The sequence below is a fragment of the Berghia stephanieae genome, chromosome 7, assembly GCF_034508935.2.
Source record: "Berghia stephanieae isolate SIO BIC M18660-M18661 chromosome 7, UCSD_Bste_1.3, whole genome shotgun sequence".
NCBI classification, from domain to species: Eukaryota; Metazoa; Mollusca; class Gastropoda; order Nudibranchia; family Aeolidiidae; genus Berghia; species Berghia stephanieae.
The window spans coordinates 53,017,193-53,040,862 of record NC_088366.1 but is presented as its reverse complement, the minus strand read 5'-3'; the positions used below and the strand labels follow the sequence as shown (position 1 = coordinate 53,040,862).

Sequence of the window (23,670 nt, the reverse complement as noted above, 5' to 3'; positions counted from 1 at the left end):
GTGGGCTTTGGCCATGCAGCGTGGAGGGTAATCGAACTTGGTACTTTTTTTGGTAAGAAGCAAAGACCATACTGCTGAGTCATGCTGCCTTTATCAATAAAGGACATCTTCAAAATTGTGATTGAAATATATATATTTAGTAGCACAGGAAAATCAGGCAAGGGATGCACGACAAGAAAAAAACAATTTTTCATTTTCAAATTAATAGGCAACCAGATTGTTTGATTTTCGTTTATGTTGAACCTCAGAGAGATACATCAGTCCAAAATCATGTTGAGAAACACACACATACACAATCACATCTGCCTATTTCTGCCAAACTAGGTAAGGCCTTGTGCAGAGATGCCAACCTCAGGTATCAGAAATGTGTAATTTGTAATTTCCCCCACAAAATGTGTAATCCATTGCAATGCCCATTTCATTCGTGAAAATGAAAACCATTCGCCTTGTCGAAAAACAATATAAATACTTTTAACCTCATAGTCCAACCTCATAGAAACAAGGAAAATGGCAGCTTGACAAAAATACTTTTCAAAAGATTTTCATATTTTCACATTTGGCACCACTTTTGTGTTAAAAAAATTCATAATTTTCATAATAGTTGGCATCTCTGATTGTGCCATAAAAAAAAGATATCTTTCAAAGCACCCAATTTTTTAAATTAAAAAAATATATATATAAATAAAAAGAGGAAAATCTTACTTTGCTTGAGGTAAGTGCTGGAAGCCATGTCTGTACTCATGCTCATAGGCTGGACAAGAGAACTGTTTCCTTTTAAACCTGAGGAAGGGATTCCAAGTCATTATATGTGATACTAAGGTGCTAGAACTAGAAGCTGTGGACTGTAAAAAAGTAATGAACAAATTTAAAATAACAGCTTCAAAAAAAGAATAAAATACCAAACACAAAACATTTCGGGCTCAAAACACTTCTTCAAGAAATAAAAAAAACCCAATTAAACATTACTATATCACATAAAATCTGTCTATTTGGATTTGAGCGATGTATCTATGTTTTTATTGGATGTTTTTTTTTTTTTTTTTGCTAAAGAAGGGTTTTGAGCCAAAGACGTTCTGTGTTTGGTATTTAGTTCTTTTCTTGAAGCTGTATATTCATTTTGGTTCGTCAAGTAATTATATTGTAATTCTAAACCTATCATTGATCATGAAATACTTTAGGAAATTCCTTTTTCATGTACTAAACCTTACATTGAATTATTCTCTGATATTACTGTGATCAAGGAGAAAGAATAACCATTTTTTTTACATTCAAGAAACAGGAATACTTGTCCTGTTTTTGTTTTTAAGGGTTTTACGGCGCTTGCAACACATTTAGGTTATATCAGCGCCAGTAAAAAGGAAGAAAATGGGATAGTAAAATATTCTAGAATTACAATTAAAACACCCAAGAAAAAGTAAGACATAGGGGAACTGGGAACAAATAGGGATCAGGTGTAGATTCCAAGAGCATACCACCAATGTACTTAGTTTGAGATCACCTATAAGTCACGAACCCCATCCAGATACTTGTCCTGACAAATATTCTTGAACTTGAAGCGGTCTTCATGTACATATACTAAAGCCTTAAGAACTGAAAACTCTTTGTTATGAAATTCTGAAGAATTATGCCATAAATATCATTCAGAGATTACATTGTGCGTACATGTCCCGTTTTAAATGTGAAGTGTTGCTGTTGGCCAGGGACCCCTTGTAAAGCGCTTTGAGCATGTTTAGTGGATATCGCGCTATATAAAAGCTCAAAAAATCTTGACTGCACCCAGGATTGATCTCTGTCCCTTTGCTTGTGAAGCGAGTGATATACCAAATGAGCGACCCCCATTAAACCCATTGAGCCAGAGTTTATCCCAGTTTCTATAGTGTGAAACGCACAATAGCAATTGCTTGCTACCCTTCGGATAGGATGCTAGTCTTTCGAAAAGTCATTTTCGCCAGATCTAACAGTCCCAGCTACCCAATTACTGATTGGTGGACAGAGGGGTCATAAATAAAATCTGTTCGCCGGGATCGATCTCAGTCCCTTTGCATGTGAGGTGAGTGCTCTACTAACTGAAATGTGAAAGTCCTGGTGAAAAATGGGAGTTGGCAGCTCTGCATTTTATCAAGTTCTTATTCAAGCAGCACCAAGCTTAAAATATTTAATACTAATGTTAAAGTATGGGTTAGAGACTTGGCGAACAACCTTGAAAACATCAGCCAAGATACAAACTTTTGTCAATCGCTGTCTTCGACAAATACTCAGGTTGAAATGGTTTGACAAAGTGCCAAATGCTGACCTTTGGACAAGAACAAACCAAGAACAAATGGATGTCCAGGTCAGACGCAGAAAGTGGCCATACCCTGCGGAAAGAGCCCTGTAATATAACCAAGCAGGCCCTCGAATGGAACCCACAGGGCAAGAGGAAACGGGGTCGTCCAAAACAGACTTGGAGAAGCCTTCACCAAGATTTGTGCATCTCCAATCTTACCTGGAGTGAGGCAAAGGTCTGTGCCAAGGACAGAAGAAGATGGAAGAGTGCTGTTGAGGCCCTATGCTCCGCCAGGAGCCAAGAGGCATAAGTAAGTAAGTCATTCAAGCAGCCATTTACTGAAAATCCAATTCTTCACACGTTAAATGATACCTACTTGCTACTTTCGAGTCGAATGAGGGCCTCTGTGGGAGGATCTCTGAAGTCGGGGATGCAAACAATAAAGGATAAGGGTTCATTGGTCTCTGCTAGCAAACTCTCCATGTGGTCCACTGTTGCTTCCATCAGTTCATCAGAAAATGGAGGGTTGGCCTCGAAAGATCCACTCGTCGGATGAAAGTCAAGCAATGGCCTGTATTCAATTTAAAAAAAAAAAGATGCTTATTTACTGCATGACAAATATTATTTTGTTTATATTAAGTACTAAAATTCTAAATCATAGACACTTTGCTACTGATATCATTATCCTTAAATCATCATTTCAAAATAGACATGGAAAGAAATTTAGAAGAAAATGAAAATTTTATATTCATTGGTATTGTTTGTTTTTATGTTTTTTAAGGGTTTTACGGCGCTTGTAACACATTTAGGTTATATCAGCGCCAGTGAAAAGGAAGAAAAAAGTTCTAGAATTACAATTAAAACACCCAAGAAAAAGTAAGACAAAGGGGAACTAGGAACAAATAGGGATCAGATGTGGATTCCAAGAGCATACCACCAATGTACTTAGTTTGAGATCACCTTTAACTTATAGTATAAGTCTCATCCGGACACAAGCACAAAATCCAAATAACAAATATAATAATACATAACAGAGAGATGATTTACAAGGAAAAAAATATCATCTCTTAAAACAATAACTATGCATTTGACAGTTTCCCTCCCAGCCAGGACTCCAACCAGGGCCAAGACAAACCCAAGTAACCTCATTCCAAGACAAAGACAGAAAGCATGTTGGAAAACAGATATAAGGGGATAGAAGACACAGGATGTACCTCCCTACCCGCTATGGGAGGTCAGGATCCCCACCCAGTCATTGGTATTGAGTACTACTTCCAGATATGTTAGAGCTATTTTGTAAAGACATTTTTTAAAAAATAGACAAATTTTCAAATCTATTTTAAACCTTAAAATCAATTAATGATTATATAATATGAGTGTTTGTTTGTTTTTAAGGATTTTACTGCACTTGCAACACATTTAGGTCATCTCAGCACCATTAAAAAGGAAGAATACCATTAAAAAGGAAGAAAATGGGGTAGTAAAAAGTTCTAGAATTACTACTAAAGCACCCAAGAAAAAGGAGGACAAAGGGGAATTACTTCAGATAGGGAACAGAAGTAGATTCCAAGAGCACACCATCAGTTTACGTAAGTTTGAGATCACCTAGATGACTCTCCTGACACAAGCACAGGCCCCCACTAAGAGGGACACACTCAAATGTTTACAAATCATTTATATGTAAAACAAAAATAATACAATGCATAAGAGAGAGATGATTTACAATTTTTAAAAAATGTCTCCCAAATACCAGGACAAAACCAAGTAATCTCATTTCAAGACAAAAACAGAAAGCATGTTGGAAAACAGAAACAGGGGGATAAGAGACACAATGAGTGCAGTCCTGCCCACTGTGGGAGGTCAGAACCCCACCCAGTAAAATGAGTGAATTATCAGCACATCAATCGTAGAGCGAGTTACAAAATGAGTTGTCTTTTAAAAAATTTTCTGTAGTTTGTCATCTCCCAGTCTGTATATTCGTTCATCAGGGCATTGCAATAATCAATTATGCTGAGAGTAAATGCTCACAGTAGAATTGTTCATTTAAATGGTCTTGTGGTATGACACTCGTATTCGAATCGGAAGGTCCTGGATCCAAGTCTTGCTCAGAGCATAGTTGAGTCCTTGGAAAAGGCTCTTTACTCACATTCTCTCATCATACTCAGATGTAAAATGAGTACCTGGTCGTTAACAAGGTTGTCTCTGTCAGAAAAAAATTGTAATATCACCTCACAGGCGCCATGTCTTGTTCTACATGTCACATGTTGATGTGTCAGGGACCCTATGTAAAGCGCTTTGAGCACATTTAGTAGAAATCCTGCTATATAAAAGCTCAAGTTTTTTTTTCAAGTGCCCTACTCACTCACCCCCTGGATCCAAAATAGCCATCTGTATCAGGGAAAGCAGAACAGTATTGTCGAAAATAGCAATTAAATGGGGAGGCGAAACATTCAAACGTTACACCAAAAACCCTGTGGAAACATTCCATCATGGCAGGGGTCAGGGCACCTTGGTTGCTTTTGCCTTCTTGGGCGTTGATTCCAAAGTATGACTGCAGGGAGCAGGAGAGGAATTAAAAAATAATTGTCGCCATTTAAAAATGCATTCTTTCTTTCTCTCTTCATCTAGTTTTTTTATTCATTTATTTTTTTATTTTTAAAAAAATTCTATTAGTACACAAAACTATTCTACAATAGGCATGTGTTTAGTAAAAAAATAAAAAAATAAAATTTCTTTTGTTCATCCCTAAGGGGATATCTGTCTTTAGGGTCTATTCCAAGGGAAGACTGGAATAACCCAGACATCACCCGAACTGTGGCACCGCAAAATGAGATAGTGAGAGTTGACTTGCTCAAGGTCACACAGCCAGGCGGGTAGTCTGGTATGAAGCAAGGACCATACAGCTGAGTCATGCTGCCCTTAATCACTCATGTCTTCAAAGCAATACAACAAATGATTACGAGGTACCATACAAAATGGTTAGCTGTATGTTTTTCACTGACTGAAAAAATTAAATAAATTCCCTTTATTCATCCCGTAGGGAAATTTTGTCTTTATAGGGTCTATTCAAAGGGAAGAATTGCATAACCCGGTATCAACTGCAATGCAGAACCACAAAAAGAGCTAGGGTAAGGTGACTTCAAGGTCACACGTTATGCGAGAGCTAGGATAAGGTGACTTGTTCAAGGTCACACAACGCTATGCGAGAGCTAGGATAAGGTGACTTGTTCAAGGTTACACAACGCTTTGCGAGAGCTAGGATAAGGTGACTTGTTCAAGGTCACACAACGCTATGCGAGAGCTAGGATAAGGTGACTTGTTCAAGGTCACACAACGCTATGCGAGAGCTAGGATAAGGTGACTTGTTCAAGGTCACACAAAGCTATGCGAGAGCAAGGATAAGGTGACTTGTTCAAGGTCACAAAGCGCTATGTGCTGGAAACTCCAAGCTCAGTGTTTTCTGGGTACGAAGCAAGGACCATACAGCACATGCCACCTTGTCCCTAATGTACAATCATATCACTTTGAGATGTTTCCTGGAACAAGATGAAAAATAGAGTCTCTAATTACCTGATATCTCTTCAACAGGCACCACACTCTGGCAAGGAAATTGTCAAATTTTGGATCATCTCGACAATTCAAACCATATAGTTGCTCCTGTATTAAAACATGAATGGTCAGATAAAAACTTTCAAATACCACAAAAAGAAATAAATCAAAAACATTTTTTTTTCACATCTGTGAAATTTATAAAATATAAAAAAAGATCAAATTATTTATTCATTATAAAAAAACCTTTAACCAATATAATTTAAATTTGGGAGTATATTTTGTTTCTGGGGTCCCGAAAGCTTCACAAGTACAGAGACCTACATAAATACCACTTGATGCTGAGATTTTATTTTGGACCTCCCGATCCACTCAGAAATGAATGGGTAGCTGGGATTGTAAGATTTGGCAGAAAGTATTTTTCCATTGACAAGAGTCCTATCCAAAGGGTAACAAGCAACTGCTAATGTCCATTTCAAGCTACAGATACCAGGATAAACTCTAGCTCCATCGGCCTACCAGCTATGAAGGACTACTTATATTTTGTTTCTGATTTATAATGAAGACTTAAGAACTTTTCAAATCAAAATTTGACTCTCCATCACACATGCAGGAGTATGACAAGACTGTAGAAACGTATTATAGACCTGCAAACCTAATGAAAGTGAAATCAGGGACACCCATTAAGAATAGCAATTCTTAATACCGTCTTGCAGCACCAAACAATTCTCTGTAAAAAAATGCTGATTTGCATCGTGGTCCCTTAATCAGAATTAATCAGTACCAGAAATAGAAATAAATAATTCATTCATTCACAGAGCTTCCAAATAATGAACTGATCACATGGAAAGACGCACGCTAAAAGTGATCTCGTGAGCGCATCGCGTCCTCTAAATGGCTCCATTTGGCATTAAAGTAGACGGAATAATCAGTAATTAAATTTCAAGATCTGGCAGGTCTATATTATATAAATGCTCATATTCATTCAAATCTTATATTTTGTGATAATTACAACATGTTCAAATCTATTTAAAGACACATTGCCTCACTAACCAATTTCCAGAAATGCTCGATGTTCATCTTCAAGGTATCTCCTTTGTACCGCAGCTGTGCAACGTCATTCTCTATCACCCTCTCAACCACAGGAAGGCGTGGAGAAGGAATGCTTAACTGTACAGCATAGCAGTACGTATACTTGGTGACAGTAGGCTCTGGGAATGGTTGACCCTCTGGATAAAGTAAATGGGAAGCAAATTAACTAGTAGATTTTGACCAATCAAAACACAGAATTTGTGACACACCTCCACACGTGCTCGGACAAATAAAGTTGGTTGTTTATAAACAATAACGTGAATGAAATCGGCCTCTCTCTGATCATTGTTATTGTTTTTATACCATCAAATGGGTGACTAGTTGCTCACATGATTTTCTCTATCAGATTATAAACGTTTAAGTTTTCTGTGTTCGTTCTATTGATCAAGCAGTGGGTATTTTCCTTAGACACATACCATCAATTGTAAATCCTGTGTATTTGCTATGTTTACCAATCACTGTCATTGTTTACATTATGACAATTGTCCAACAGGCGTGGCTAGCTGGGTGTCTATAAGCTGAGAGTAGTTAAATAAATAGAAAACAAGTTTTCTTTAAATTGGGTTTTGAAATATTTCTTAACTCTAGTACCGCATTGGGGTCAACCGGAAATAACGACCGGTTCCCAGTACTTGCCTAGCAAGTTTGAATGACGTAGCTAACATATAGCGTCACTCGGGTTTGATCCGTCACTCAGGTTTGATCGCGTCATTTCATAGGTTAAAAACTAGCTTCATACTCAACCCAAACAGCTTAAATAAACTGTTTGCTGATTGGCTGAAACTAATAATATCAACCAATCAAACTTTGGCTTTTATTTCATAAAGAACACAATGGAACTTTTACTGAATCAAGGTCGGGTCTGTGTTACATTTCTACAACTGATGCGCGTGTCACTTGGAAAAGGTGCGTTACATTAAAACGACCGCGGCGGCATTGAGGTGGGAATAGAGTGTTACATTTATACAGCGGTCGAGGATCGGGGGTTAAACAATAATGCACAAAAAAATCCCAACAAACTATAGTCAGGCTAACAAATACTCACTACGCAGTTAGGATTTAAAAAGAAAATGGCTTCTATGAGAAGGTAGATATATCATATTTACAATCATTTTAACATAAAGTATCTATAAAATGTGTAAAACTGTGTCCATGCATATATAAAATATTTACCAAGGGAACAGACTATTGTAAGTGAACACTAGAGATTTTTAAACTCATTAATTCTCATAATTCTTATTTCAATAGATTTTAGACACTGGTACAGTTTCCAATCATTTACAGCATACCAAAATGAATAATCAAAAAATGTAGAGTAATGCTATTCAGATTTTGAAACTATTTATGTTATATATACTGAATGTCATATCTATGGCTCTGGTTGTAGACTATTCCAACTGATGAAAATGTTGCAGCTTGAAGCTCGAAGGAAAACATAATAAGTGTTGAATTGTAAGCTTCAATTTATTAGACGAAGACAGATACTATGGACGTTTAGGGTTTCCCTTTATCAACATCAATGGTTTTTTTTTATTGACCTTGACTACGCCATTCACACAAATCTGATTCGTCCTTAGTGCTTTATTCACCGTGTTTTGTTGGTAAAGGGGAAACCCGAAACGTCCACATTACTCATCTAATAAATTGAAGCTTACAATTCAATACTTATTAATCGTTATATTTACCATTCCAACTCCAAAGGTTTTGCAGTTTTTTAAATTTCAGGCCAAGATCACTCTTCAACGTATGACGTATCATGTCTATATAATTATTGGTTAAAACTGTCCAATGAAAATGCTTTCCTTTGACATGTGACTGAACACTTCATGATTATTGCCCCATTATATTGTTGGTAGCTTTATAATCTCCGGCATAGCTGGAGGAGTTGGAAAGTTTGTGATCCAAGCCATCAATATTTTTATATATTTCCACACAGTTCTTTATTAATTACTTGACAATTCTTCATTACAAAAAGTAATTCAAAGAATTATATAAATGATCTCCCTTTCATAAGTTTTCCAGTGAATAATAATTATAGAGACCAAAAAACAAAAAACAAACAAACAATTGGATGGTATATTGTTTTTTGTTTTTTTAAGGATTTTACGGCGCTTGCAACACATTAAGGTCATATCAGCGCCAGTAAAAAGGAAGAAAATGGGATAGTAAAAAGTTCTAGAATTACAATTAAAGCAGCCAAGAGAAAGTAAGACAAAGGGGAACTGGGAACAAATAGGGATCAGATGTAGAATCCAAGAGCATACCACCAATGTACTTAGTTTGAGATCACCTATATGTCTCATCCGGACACATGCGCAAAATCCAACAAAGAGGAATACACTCAAATGCCTACATTATTCATTAAAAATAACAAATATAATAATGCATAACAGAGAGATGATTTACAAGGAAAAAAATATCATCTCCCAAAACAATAACTATGCATTTGACTGTTTCCCTCCCAGCCAGGACTCCGACCAGGGCCAGGAAAAAACCAAGTAATCTCATTCCAAGACAAAGACAGAAAGCATGTTGGAAAACAGATATAAGGGGATAGAAGACACAGTATGTACCTCCCTGCCCGCTATGGGAGGTCAGGATCCCCACCCAGTTGGATGGTATAAGACGAGGAGTAAGGACAAAACACTCAAAATTACCTGTGATATTATGCTCTTTGAAAACTTCCAGTGTTTTCTCTGCTATTTTTTGAACACTTTCTGATGACATTTTGTAGATTTTTGTACAGATTCCTTTCACAGATTCCTCTGCTGCCTCATAGAGTCGAGGCTGGCACTGTCTTTTGAGGTGAGTGAGGCGTTCCTAAAAATCAAAACAGAATTTTTTAACACCATATCTATTCATTTTTGTACTTTAAAATTTTTTTTTAAAAATTGAGCTTTTATATAGCGCAATATCCACTAAATGTGCTCAAAGCGCTTTGCAAGGGGTCCCTGGTCAACAGCAACATTTAACATATAGGATAGGACATGACGCCTGTTAGGCGATATTACAATTTTTCGGACAGAGACAACACTGTTAACGGCTAGGTACTCATTTTACACCTGAGTACGGTGAGAGAATATGAGTAAAGAGCCTTTTCCAAGGTCTCAACTATGCGCCGAGCGAGGCTCAAACCCATGACCTTCCGATCCAAAAGTGAGTGTCAAACCACAAGACCACATAGCCGCACTGTACTTGCAACTCTTCCTACTATCCAAAGGTAAAACCTCATAATTCCACATAAGTATTTTTAATAAATGAAATATAAATCTAACTTAGGGGAAAAACAATGGGATATGTTACTATGTATTATCAAGAGAAAAAAAAAAAAAAGAATATTTATATAGAAGGAACGAGGTTGAGGTCATTCAGCTCTTTGTTATTATTTTTAGACAGCCTGTTAATAATTTTTTTTTTCCCACTGAGATAATACTGTTAACAGCCAGGTACACATTTTACACCTGACTACGGTGAGAGTATGTGAGTAAAGAACCTTTTCCAAGGACTCAATTATGTGCGGAAGACTCAAACCCCGGACCTTCCGATCCGAAGGCGAGTGTCATACCGCTAGACCACATAGCTGCATAAAGTTGAATGAAACTTGGCTTGGTAATTTATTTTAAAAGTGAGAGAAAGTGAAAATATGAATTTTGACAATGATGGGATAGCCTACTTGTCTGTTAGGGGTCCCATTGTAATATCGCCTAAAAGGCGTCATGTCCCATCTTAAATGTTAAATGTTGCTCTTGGCCAGGGACCCCTTGTAAAACACTTTTGAGCATGTTTGTTGGATATTGCGCTATATATATATATATATATATATATATATGCTCAATTAAAAAATACTAATTTCAAAGTGTATAACTTCTGCATTTCTGTCTTGGTTCTGTTATCTCGCATTACTTATTTTATTAGTATATCTAAATCCTCACCAGATTAAAGTGACTATCAGATGGAAAGTAGTTGGGTAAAATTTTGAAATAAAACAAGGTTATGGAATTGGTTCATGAAAAGCCTATTGATGCTATGCATTTAGGTAAAATACACCATCTGCCAGGTGGATTTATAATGTACCAACACAGAAAACCAAAATTTTTACAAACGTTTATAGTATAATTGATTGAATTTTATGAGAACTAATCATTAAAATGGCTGTCTAAAAAACAATAACAAAGAGCTGAGTGACATCAATTTCGTTATAATAAAAGAAACTTACCAGGTAATCGTTGTATGAAGCAGAGCGGGTCCGTCTCAACCAAGAAAAAGCCTCTTCTACTTGCAATTTCACAGCCTTCCGACTTTCTGGAGATGCTTTCCTATATTTAAATGCATTTTAAAAAATTATCATTAAAAAAATGCTAAATAAAAATGACCTTCAGCATGAATTCAACAAACTTATTCAATGAATGCAAATAAAGACATTAAATGTGTAATTCATTTGTACAATGTGTAGCTATTTTGAGTGGACAAGTAAAAGAAATAAAATGGGTGGGGTTTTTTCTCTCCAGATTTTTCTATATTTTTTTGTTTCTGTGCAGTCCAACTTCCTACAAGAGCGATTGGTGAAATTATGATAACGGATGAAAATTTTTTTCCCAATAATTTCAGGTTTTTGGGCGGTTCAGATCAAATATATTCAAAGATTGCTTAATTTTATTTTTATTAATATTTCTTTTCTGATTTGATTCTTAGTCTATAAACTCTAAATTCTCATTCTCAAAAGGTAATTAAATTCTGGATAAATAAACAGTGCTAACTAACTAAGAATCCCTATAAAAATAATCAAGAGTTTATTTGCAATTAATAATACCAAAATATTCATACCTAGAGTCCATCATTTTCTTGGCTGCCTCTGCATATTTATAGAGCTGTTTCCGTGCATCTGCAGAAAGTCGCGGTTTAACCAGTTTGACGGGAATATCATTCATAATTTCAGTCAGCATTTGTTGTGAGAGTTCCGGAGTACAATCAGATGGCAAAAGCGGGTCTTTTCCTTTGTCAATAACTTTCCTTTCCAACAACCATCGATTAAATGAGTCCATAGGTGCATTAATGCCTGAAGCAGAAATAAAATATCAAGAAATCAAGAATCTCTATGAACATTCATCAACAGCAAAAATCTATGAACATTCATCAACAGCAAAAATCTATGAACATTCATCAACAGCAAAAATTTGTGAACACTCATCAACAGCAAAAATCTATGAAACATTCATCAACAGCAAAAAATCTGAACATTCATCAACAGCAAAAATCTATGAACATTCATCAACAGCAAAAATCTGTGAACATTCATCATCAACAGCAAAAATCTGTGAACATTCATCAACAGCAAAAAAACAACTGAATTTCAATTACTAATAGTGTTCGACAGTGTTGGAGAAAAATATATATTATTAAAAAAATTAAAAAATTTAAATGAACTTTTATATCGTATAATATTAAATTTCAATTTATACTTTGGGTTTTAAATGGTAATTCCAAGCCCAACTAAATCTATATCTGTATTATGTTACTTCAGCCGATCTCAATGATAAGCATTTTGCTGAAGGTGTCCAGTAATCTCCTAAAAACAAAGCTTTAATTTAAGAGCCGAACGAGTGGATTTAAAAGATTTATTAGTGGTTAACAAAGTGAGGGTGTTTGGTAAGTGATTTGAGTCCCGGATGGTATGCAGAAAGAATGAGTTTTAGTATGCATGCTTCAGCTGCATCTGGTTTTGTGCGTGGCTCTGTAGTCTCAGGTTTATTTCGAGCATGCCATTCGGGAGAGATATTTGTTCATACATCATTTTGTTTTAAAAAATAACGTGGCTTTCACAATGACGTTCATCTAAGGATCTCAAAAGCAGTTCATTCAGCATGACTGTAATCTGTTGTAACTGTCGCTGCAGACAAAGCACCCTGCTTGGCATAGCATTCTTTCGAAGAAGTTGCTGTCTCTCTTGGTATGCGGATCCCGTATGATGCTCCCATATTTCAGGACGGGTCTAACAAGAGACGTTTAGGCCCTTTCTTTGAGGTGTTTGGGGGAATATTTTAGTATGCCCTGGATGTTGTTAGCTTTGTTATACACATTACTGATGTAACGTGACGTAATTCCAAGTTCAACGAAGAGCATGAACTGGTCAGAGTTGACTCCGAGTTCAGTGCCTAATTTTTTGTGCGGCTATGTGGTCTAGTGGTATGATCTCGCTTTCGGATTGGAAGGTCCTGGGTTTGAGTCGCTCGGTACATAGTTGAGTCCTTGGAAAAGGCTCTTTACTCACATTCACCATACTCAGCTGTAAAATGAGTTCCTGTCTATTGACAGCGTTGTCTCTGTCAGAAAAAAATTATAATATCGCCTAACGGGCGTCGTGTTTCATTCTACATGTTACGTGTTGATGTTGGTCAGGGACCCTTTGTAAAGCGCTTTGAGCACATTTAATGGATATTGTGCTTTATAAAAGCTCAGTTAAAAAAAAAATTCTTTTAAATCTATGAAAATAAATCTCAATATAGATTTCTTTCAACAGCGTTTAAGTCATAGCCTTTAAATCATTCCGCAGCAAAGCACCGGCATTTTACTAGCGATAAGAGGCTACGTGGTCTTGTGGTATGACACTCAACTTAAGGCTGAAAGGTCCAGGGTTTGAGTCCCACTCTAAGCGGTGCATGAGTCCTTGAAAAAAACTTTTTACTCATATTCTCTCATCATACTAAGGTGTAAAATGTCTACCTAGCCATTAACAAAGTTGTCTTTGTTGGAAGAAAAAAATTGTAAATATCACATAAAAGACAATGTCTCTTCCTACGTGTTAAGTGTTGCTATGAGCAAGGACCTCGTGTAAAGTGCTTTGTGCACATTCAGTCGATATTGCGCTATTTAATTGCTCAAATTGCTCAAAAATCTGTAAAAACAACTATATTTCAGCCTAAAGATTATAATCATTTAAACATCGCCTTGAAGATGAGATCTGAAGCATCCAATTATTTCAAGAGCTACTCACCTTCTCTCTGGTAACACAGTTCTTGGTGCTTTCTCCTCAGCTTGACTACCAGAGCATTTCTCAACATTTCTACTTCGGGGTGTGGAGGGAAGAGGTTTAAAGGAGCCCTTTCTTTAATGGCAGAATTGGTTGGGATGTCAAAATTCCAGAACGGTCTGATTTAGACACAGAACAAGTAAATAAAAATTAAATATGTATCAATATTCTTTCAACATTTGATACTAATTTACATTAATTTCCTTTAAATAAATATATATAAAAATAGAAGTCTTACCCTTTGTTATTGGCATGATATCATAACCTCATAAGTTAGGCTCATAAGATTATAATCTTTAAAATTAGTAATGGCAGTTCATCAAATTGATGATAGTAATTTGATTAAGGTATTTAAAGTAAGAATAAAATGAAGATAGATTGGACATGTTTGGGGGATGAAGGACGTAGCAATCATAAAAACAGCACTTAGAGGGACATCAAACTTGGGGAAGGTCACTGTAGACATGGTGAAGATTGGTGGAAAGAGAGATGATATCCATTGGTTGAACCTGGGGGAAAGTTCGAAAGCTGACGGAGGACAGAAGTCACTGGCACTCCCCACTAACTGTCGATCTTATGTGTTGATGAAACACCATGAAAGAAATTATAAATATTATAAATATATATAGTCCACTCCGGATAACTCGATTAAGTGCAACATTTCCCAAGAAATGGAATTAATTCTATATAAAAGTCACTGGTTAATTGCAACAAACTTCAGTTAATCGCAATATATTTTTGACCTCAAAAAGTGACAAATTCAAGAAATCAGTCGGATAAGATCTCATGAAATCATGACACATGAAGAATCGATACAATTAAGCAGTGCTTTGTAGTTGTAGCTTGTGTGGTCATCTGTGACCATTAGATATAGACTAGACAACAGGTAGACAATGACGACAGTTGTAAGGAGAGACTCAGCGATATCCTTTGTTTTGCGATGGACAACTGTGCATTGTGACCAATATTTTTGGTGAGAGCTTATCGTCTCTTGTCACGGCTAATCTTTTTCGACTCTTACAAATGTTGAAAACAAAAGAGTGAAAGATAATTCAATCTGAATAAGATGTTGGCTTATATCAAAGCTGTTTTGGTTGTCAAAATGTATACAGGCTTGGCATATGGTCTTTGTTTCAATCAAATTGCTCAGTCTATGGTGGACTAAGAACAATGATTACAACAACTGGTTTTAGTTTACCATATATGGTATGAAACAGTGGTCAACTCAAAATTGCTGTAAAAGCTAGGAACAAGCGGTGGTGAAAAACAGTGTCCCATCATTTTATCTGAAATCGACCAAAGCTACCGCAGCTTGGAAACAAAAAACACAACGACTGAGAAAACGTTGCAATAGTGGACAGGGAACTCAACTTTGATTAATCGCAAGTATTCTCGCTGATCCCAAGGTGTTGCGATTATCAGGAGTGGACTGCACATGCAGGAGCCACATCAATGACTATTTGTAAATTTACTTAGTTATTCACCTTGAATTAGTTTTATCCAAAGAATCAAACTGACGTCTACAAAGTCACTAAAACTATGAGTTTTCATTATTTTCATGGTTTAAAAATTTCCAGGCAGCGAAGGCTGTGTGGCCACCTTGGTTAGTTATAAGTTGTGCCTGAGAGTTCTGGGGTGCCAACCCTAACAAGATAAAGACCCTAATTGTAGACACAAAATTTACCTATCAATCTTACCAGTCCAGTTTCTTCATATAAACAAAACTTTAATTTTAAATCCAGGTGAGCAACTCAGTATAGTTTCTAAAGATTTTTTAAGTGGTGCCTGTATATGGAGTTTCTCCCGCCCAACAAATCCAGGAAGTCATAGAATCATAGCCAATCCTGGCTACTGGTTGCCCTATAATTTTAATTTAAGTATTCAGGATGGTTAACATTATTCTGGGGTGTGTGAGTGGGGGGGGGATATAACAAATTGTTGTTTCCTGATCATTTCAACCACTCGAATTCCCATCTAATGTCACATAGGTCATTTGTACAGTTTTAACGTTTTAACTGGGCTACCCTAGAATTTCTCAAAGTTCATACATTCACATTTGAACAAAAAAGAAGTCAAAAGTCAATTTCAGTGACTTGTTTTGACCAACTTACTTGTAATTGAGCTGAGCCTTTTTCAAAGGACTTCCGATGCACAGCTCAGCACTGGCCCTTCTCTTTCCACCCACAGGGACGGGAGCGACTTCTATGCTGGGGCGACTCAGTCTTTTGTCCAACGCTCCGGGAACAGGTGCTGGCGGAGAACCCATGTCAGAGTCCATGTTTATCCCCAGTGGGTCAGTTAATGGATCATGCTGTGGGTTGAGTTTTTCAAGAGATGCATTAAATTTTTTTTTCTTGTTCTTTTTCAACCAATGTTCTGTTTTTAAGCATTTTACGGCGCTTGCAACACATTTAGGTCATATCAGCGCCAGTAAAAAGGAAGAAAATTGGATAGTGAAAAGATTCTAAATGTACAATTAAAGGACTTGAGGAAAAAGTAAGACAAAGGAGAGTGGTTGAAATAGGAATCAGATGTAGATTCCAAGAGCACACTGTCAGTGTACTTAGTTTGAGATCGCCTAAATGTCTCACCCATACACCATAATAAGATCCCACTAGAAAAGAATAGAATAGAAGGTATCGACGTCGCTTGATTAGGCCACTGGCCTGTCGCCGAGTCTTTCCAGTCACTGAATGTCTTGTTCACAACTGATCTAATGCATTTCCCTACCTGATCTTGTGATCAGGGGCTAGCCTAGACTACACTTTCTCTACTGATCTTTTGATCATAACTATTTTGGGTGGGAGGCACTTCTACACTATGCACATAACTTTCCATCACAGCATCAAATCTATTCTTGAAAGCATTGACACTCGGCGCTTCAACGACATTTGCTAGCACTAAGAGGATTATACATTCAAAATAACAAACATCATAATATATAACAGGGAGATGATTTACAAGGAAAAAAAATATCATCTCCCAAAACAATAACTATGCATTTGACTGTTTCCCTCCCAGCCAAATATATGGCCAGGCCCAGGGCAAATTGCAAAATTCTTGTGAGAATCTAGTTGGATGGATGATAAAAAGGAAGTGAAAAAACGTAAATCGTGCAGATAACCATTTTTCACCTTTATTCACTCAAAACTAGCTCATGCGACATCCAACAGGCTTTGCCAAATCAGCAGACAATTGGTATGTGTATAATAATAATAATAATGATATTACTTGGGGCATTTTTCTATTACCTCATGACCATAACTATTTACAGCTTATTTTCATTTTAGAAGTTTTACAGCATGTGAAATATTTAAAATCGTTTGCATCCACTATCCTATTGCACATGCACAAAAATTGACTTAACAAAAAACATCAACAAAAAGGAGAAGAGAAACCAAAAACTACTGTATTGTTCAGCATTGTAAGCGGTCATATTTTTCTCTGTCATAATCAATAACGTTCCAATAATTTGAAGCAATAATCTCCATGCCTAAACCAAAAATAAATACTGCCTCATTATTGTTAAAATGTTACTTGACTCAAACTGACATTGAACGATGGCATTATTGAAGGATCGAAAATAGTATTCTGCTATACTGCTCCACAACACAATGTAATCTCTTTGCTTAATGATATAAAGCAGACAAGAACTTATAATACAGTGCAACACACATTCCTTGGACTACACAGGACAGGGGGGGGGGGGGGGGGGGGGTTGAATCCAGGTTTCGACTAACACGTGAACACATGGGGGTAGAGGGGAGAAGAGAGGTGCGAAAGCGCTTGCACAACAACTGTAAACTTGTCATAGGAAGCAATCACCCCTACATATCCTGAACATCACTCACAAATTTAACATAGGAGATTGAAAAAAAAAAATATGCACAGAGTAGTCATGTGTCGCAACGCATTTCCTTCATCAGTGTGTCAAAATATTGTGATAAACACTCACGATCTGTGGGTTTGATTGCTTAAGGTGACAGCCAAGTACTAAGATTAAGATCGCTATGTTCTGAGACCGATCAAAAATTCATGTTACAATACAAGTACAAGACGGGATCAGGAGGCGAAAATGAAAAGTGAGTTGTTGTTAGTGGTGCTCAAGGTAATTAATGATTCCATTGGTTAAGCTATTGAATACAACTCGCAGTGATTTACTTTCTTGTTGTGATCAAGTCTTGCTTTCTGATCACAACAAGATATGAAGTGAGTAGAAAAGTGCCAGAAGGTCTTTTAAGGAAGGCTGAGGCACAACACACACGCACACACACACACACACACACACACACACACACACACTATCTCTCTCTTTCTTCATGGGCAGTGTGTTGAGTGTGGAGAAGGGGGAGAGAGGTCACTAAGTTTAGTTCCTTGGTACATGAAACCTTAAGATTCTGTGAAAAATCTACTTATCCAACATTTTGGGAATTTTGTTCGTATTTATGGAACCAGTGAATTTATTGAATGTGTGTTCGACAAGCGTGTGTTACACTGTAGAAAGAAGATAATGTCACTTGGGTCTTTGTTATTGTTTTTTGCCATACAGTTTATGAGTAATTATCACTAAACTGTATTAACCAGACTATAAAAGTTCATGGTTACACATAGTTTTGTGTGTTGGTCCTTTATACTTCCGGATAACAATGTTGTGAGCTTCTTAGCCAAGCGCACACTACCAAGAGTACTAACATATTTGGGCAAAGAGTGTTATAAATTACTATGACTATGACCCAAACAACATGTGTCTTAGCTGAAAAAAAAAATGACATTGTCATGGCCCGTATTTGGTCCTTCTCGAGACGCAGTGGATCAAAATCAATACCAAATGAAGTCAGGTAAATTACAAATAAAGCAGCCATGGTACCAAATTTTAAATATTCTTCCATCTGGTGTTTTCATCTTGAATTTACATTCTTCCCAAATATGTTCCATTTCCTGGGGCTCCCGATAGCTCAGTTGGTAGAGCACTCAATGAGTTTGGTACGGCGTGAAGTAAGATTTTTTTTTTCGGAGCCCCTACCTCGCCCATCCATCCAGCAGTGATTGGGTAGCTGGGTGTTAGATCTGGCAGAAAGTACTTTGCGATAAGACTAATGTCCCATCCAAAGGATAGCAAGCAATTGCTCTTGTCTGTTTCAGGCTAGGGAAACCAGGATAAACTCTGTCTCCACTGCCTAATAGGTCTTAAAGACTACTATGGAACAACCTACCTCCAGGTATAAAGTATCTTAATAATATTAATATGGGGACCTTTGAAGATGTACTACAGACTATCCAGGAAGTTACAGTACCATAATTTATTCATTTTTCCCATTATGTGATCTCAAAGGTAATGCTCTTTCTGATTCTGAGTCAGACAGTTGATATGAAGAAGAAGAAGGTGATGAATAGGAAGAAGGGATGATGATGATGATGATGATGATAATAATAATAATAATAACAATAAAATAAGGAGAAGAAGAAGAAGAAGAAGAAGAAGAAGAAGAAGAAGAAGAAGAAGAAGAAGAAGAAGAAGAAGAAGAAGAAGAAGAAGAAGAAGAAGAAGAAGAAGAAGAAGAAGAAGAAGAAGGAGAAAAGGAAGACAATTTTTTGGTTTGACCAATTTTTGTGGTAAATCCAAACATTTCTTACCGCCATTCCCAGTGTTGGGGTCTCCCAAAGAGATTCATTTGTTATTTTGTTAAAAAAGTAGGGGCGTCCCTCTCGACGACTCCAAAATTTCCTCCACCCTGCTTGCAGCAACTCTGGTGGGAGATCATGGACCGGATCAGGAGACATGGGTGAGTGTGGAGAACATGGCAAAGAGCCCTGTGAGTCTTGACGTGAGAGGTGATTGTGATCACTGTTGTTGTTGTTGATTCCAAGAGGAGATGATGCTGATGTGTCGATGTGAAGATGAGACGAACTTGAGGAGGAGAGCGAAGGTGGACCTGTTTTTGTTGTTGGTGTTGCAGGCGTGTTTGCTGGTGCTTCCATCCTAAACGTAGAAGCCATCATGTTGGCAAGAGGGTTGGCTGATGCTGTATGGTAAAGTCAGCAGGCGTTGTCAACAATGCTGATGTAGACAGAAATTGCTTTATGCTGAGGCGGTGTCTATTTCCTTAGCAGATAAAAGAAAACCACCTTAATTGTCATTGAATAATTCATGGTAACCTTTCACAAAAGAAATAAAAATAAAATGCGATTTTAACTTATTTATTCATTATCAGAACTGAGTTGACTTCTGAGTAATATTCAGATTCAGATCTTATTATTAATATTATTTAAAAATAGGCCCATTTTCTGCATACAGAGCTACCAATATTTCCTGAAACTCCTGGTTTGGGTTGAATAAAACTTTGACTTTTAAAAAAAAATTCTTATTCATCGCTTTTTTGTTGTTTAAAAAAAAAATGAACATGGGAACCCTTCCTGTTGAACTTTCTTATTTATTTTGTCTTTCATTCATTAGAACAAAGTAAAGTTGAGATTACTGTCCTTAGTGCAAGTAATGCCTACAAGTACAAGATAGATGATTTATTAAGAACTTCAGAACCATAAGACCATGGAGCCAGAGTCCATCCCAGTTTCTGTAGCATTAAAAAAAAAGCAGTAATACAATGCTTTCTACCCTTTGGATGAGACATAAATGTATCGCAATATTCTTTCTACCAGAGCAAAATGAGCCATTTACAGTGGAACAGGTTCAGATATAACAGGTACCCGGTTATAACAAGGGTTTTTAAAATCCCTGTTTTCTCTTCCTCCTTGCCTTTAGTATGGCAGGGACTTTTAAGTCTAATCAGGTAAAACAGCGGTCAGGGAACCCTCTCATTCAATATCTCCAAACACAATGCATTAGCCCATATCATGCTCGAGTAAGCCTACAGCTGAAGGCAACCGGGAGCTAGGCTAAGCCTAATTTGTAAATACTCTGCGTTTGTTTGTGTGTGTGTGACACACAATGGTCAGTTTGTGTTAAAGTTAAAGAAAAAAAGAGAGAGAGAGAGAGAGAGAGAGAGAGAGAGAGAGAGAGAGAGAGAGAGAGAGAGAGAGAGAGAGAGAGAGAGAGAGAGAGAGAGAGAGAGAAACAGAGAGAGAGAGAGAAACAGGGAGAGAGAGAAACAGAGAGAGAGAGAGAGAGAGAGAGAGAGAGAGAGAGAGAGAGAGAGAGAGAGAGAGAGAGAGAGAGAGAGAGAGAGAGAGAGAGAGAGAGAGAGAGAGAGAAATGGTGTAGGCCATTTGGGTTATTTCCCTTGAAATTCTGCTGTAAAACAGGGTTTTAAATTTTAGGTCAGTCCTACCATCACTCTTACTCTTATACTGAGGTTCCACTGTACTTTATCACTGCTAGGTGATATATATATATATATATATATATATATATATATATATATATATATATATATATATATATATATATATATATAGAGAGAGAGAGAGAGAGAGAGATAAAGAAAATTATCTGCAATGGAGACCATTATCAGTCCTTTTGCTTATAAAATGCAAGCTCTCCACCAACCGAGTTATAGTTATAGAGACATCCTTTCTAATATTAACATCAACCAAAATGAGGCAGTAGTAACAAATTCATATTTTGGGTCACTTCAAATGACAACAACAGTTCAAATAACTGACTAATTTGAAGTAAAAAAAAAATAATTTAAAACATCAGCATAAACTCCAGTTCTATTTACTATGCATTGTAGGATAAAGTTAATATTAGTATTAGAGTGTGTTGATTCCATTTGCCAGATGTACTTCACCATGATTTTCAATGCCCATCGGTAGCAAATCATATCTGATGATTTGAGAGTATTAAAGTTCTTGGGGTTTTTTCCCTCCTTTTCTCTTTGGACTTTTTCACGAAAAAGATTGACTTCTACTTCTTTGCTTTTACATTTTAAATTGTATCCTTTCATTTTTTTCAAGAACTATAATGTACTCAATTCAAAAAAAAAAGACTGAGTGGGTAATACATTTCAGAGGTTGCTTTATGAAGGTAAAAAAAAATATCAGAAAAAAACAAGCAGAATTAGGCTAAATTTGACCAAACAAAATGTCTGTAATCAATTGCATTTACTATTTATCCAATAATCTGAATAGACACGTCTGATCATAGTATGAAATCAGCAATCTTGTCCACAATGAGATAATTTCACAACAAACAAAAAAAAATTGAATGAGAGCATCACTTTACAAATGATATTACTATTACTTTGGTTTTTTTTTTCACTCAGCCACTTTTAGCTTTTAATTTACATTACCATGTAGGTGACGCCCTGTACACTGAAAATATTATTTTATATTATACATGATTTCAGTCTCTTTGCATTTTGATACAAGGTCCCTATTGACAATTTAGCTATAGTATAGAGAAAGAAACGAACTATTGACTGTTACCATAATCAATCATTAATCTATAAGTATTAAGAATGTCTTACAATCATTGTACCAATGTGGTAAGAAAACTTTTCGTATGCTCATCTCAGATACAATCATATTATTTATTATCAGTTTTCAATTGTTGATGTTGATCTGTAAAAATGCCAATAAATATAATTAAAAACAAAAATCTATTGATTTTTCGCAAAAAAAAAAATTAATATTGGATCTTTTCATTCCAAAATTTTTTAGTCTTATCAGATTCAAAGAGGGAAGAAATGAAAATGACATCGAAAATTCACTTTGTGAGATTGTGAGTGTCATTTCCAGGAAAAGTTTTGTGCAAGTAGCTTCCCTTGTTTGGAGGGTTTTTCAAAAGTTTATTTCCGTCATTGAGGCATTTGACAGCAAAATAGAGCGTAGAAAGTTTATAAAGAATCCATTTTTACAAGAGTTGGTGCAAGTTAGACCAGAGCCTCGTCAAATGGCCTTCAAAAATATCCCACATTACGGTTTCCCTCCCTCATCTAATTGAAACTATGCTACTTGGTTGAAGAAATTCTCTTGCATGTTGCAGGGATTTAAGTGTTGCCGTTTTTCTTTAAAAGAATGTGTGCAAAATGCTTATAAGCTGTTCCAATGTGTTTTTCATCACTTCAAGACTAATTAATTTGGGTGTGTTTGCAGAAAAGTGACAGGTTTTGCATTGGGGGGTAGGAGAAGAAAGAGGATTCAAAGAGATGTCTTGAGTATGCAGTTGTTTTGTTGATCGTGAAATAAATATTAGGAATTCGTAAATACAAATTACTTTGCGGCATCGAAGACTTCTTAATGCATCATATGAGCTACTTGTCGACGGTCTAGATCAGCATTTACATCATCAGTAAGCTAAAACTTTTCCATTCGACAATCCGCCCATCAGCAAAGACGCCATCTTGGCCTATGATGGTGTAATTCGAGAAAAACAAAAAGTGTCATCGGAAACTTATACAAGGAAACACACTATTTAACATAATATGTTCCAGTGTTTTTCAAGAATTTATTTGGTTTTCGCATATCTTATGTCCTCTTAGACTTTAAGATATTTTAATAAATTAAATCAATTGTTTTATTGTTAACATCAAACTTTGAAACAGATCATAAATTTTACAATCAATGATCATATTAAAATATTGTTTTAATTAATAGCGGGTGAATCCGACTTTTTAGTCAGTTGAGTTCCAGCGATCGAAATAAATTATGCAAATATTTAGATTCCTGTTAGTTTATCTCCCCCCCCCCCCCCCCCCCCCCCCAACACACACACACCCGTTCATAAACAAGTTTGCTCTTTAGAAGTAGATTATGTATCAAGAATGCTCTTTCAAAT

General features: G+C 36.4%; 2 protein-coding genes across 6 annotated transcripts in view; one reads left to right on the top strand and one right to left on the bottom strand.

Moving 5' to 3' along the window:
* Positions 1–23,245, bottom strand: part of LOC144977480 (mRNA (2'-O-methyladenosine-N(6)-)-methyltransferase-like) — a 29,933-nt gene extending 6,688 nt beyond the window's left edge. The window contains exons 1-12 of one of the 2 annotated variants that reach the window (XM_078922733.1): positions 23,110–23,245; positions 19,569–20,037; positions 16,046–16,245; positions 13,899–14,053; positions 11,732–11,963; positions 11,124–11,223; positions 9,565–9,727; positions 6,869–7,044; positions 5,837–5,923; positions 4,633–4,817; positions 2,643–2,837; positions 703–780 (exon numbers count right to left, since the gene is read on the bottom strand). In XM_078922733.1, coding sequence (XP_078778859.1) covers positions 703–780; positions 2,643–2,837; positions 4,633–4,817; positions 5,837–5,923; positions 6,869–7,044; positions 9,565–9,727; positions 11,124–11,223; positions 11,732–11,963; positions 13,899–14,053; positions 16,046–16,245; positions 19,569–19,934 — 1,937 coding nt within the window. In that variant the 5' untranslated portion in view covers positions 19,935–20,037; positions 23,110–23,245. Of the gene's footprint in view, positions 1–702; positions 781–2,642; positions 2,838–4,632; positions 4,818–5,836; positions 5,924–6,868; positions 7,045–9,564; positions 9,728–11,123; positions 11,224–11,731; positions 11,964–13,898; positions 14,054–16,045; positions 16,246–17,486; positions 17,572–19,568; positions 20,038–23,109 lie in introns of those variants that run through there. The other variant, XM_078922735.1, reaches the window with a different exon arrangement.
* The window catches only part of LOC144977481 (protein NDRG3-like), a 44,064-nt gene continuing 38,975 nt past the window's right edge, over positions 18,582–23,670 (top strand). Inside the window, exon 1 of one of the 4 annotated variants that reach the window (XM_078922737.1) lies at positions 18,582–18,772. In XM_078922737.1, coding sequence (XP_078778863.1) covers positions 18,700–18,772 — 73 coding nt within the window. In that variant the 5' untranslated portion in view covers positions 18,582–18,699. The remainder of the gene's footprint in view (positions 18,773–23,670) is intronic. The other 3 variants (XM_078922736.1, XM_078922739.1, XM_078922738.1) reach the window with 3 other exon arrangements.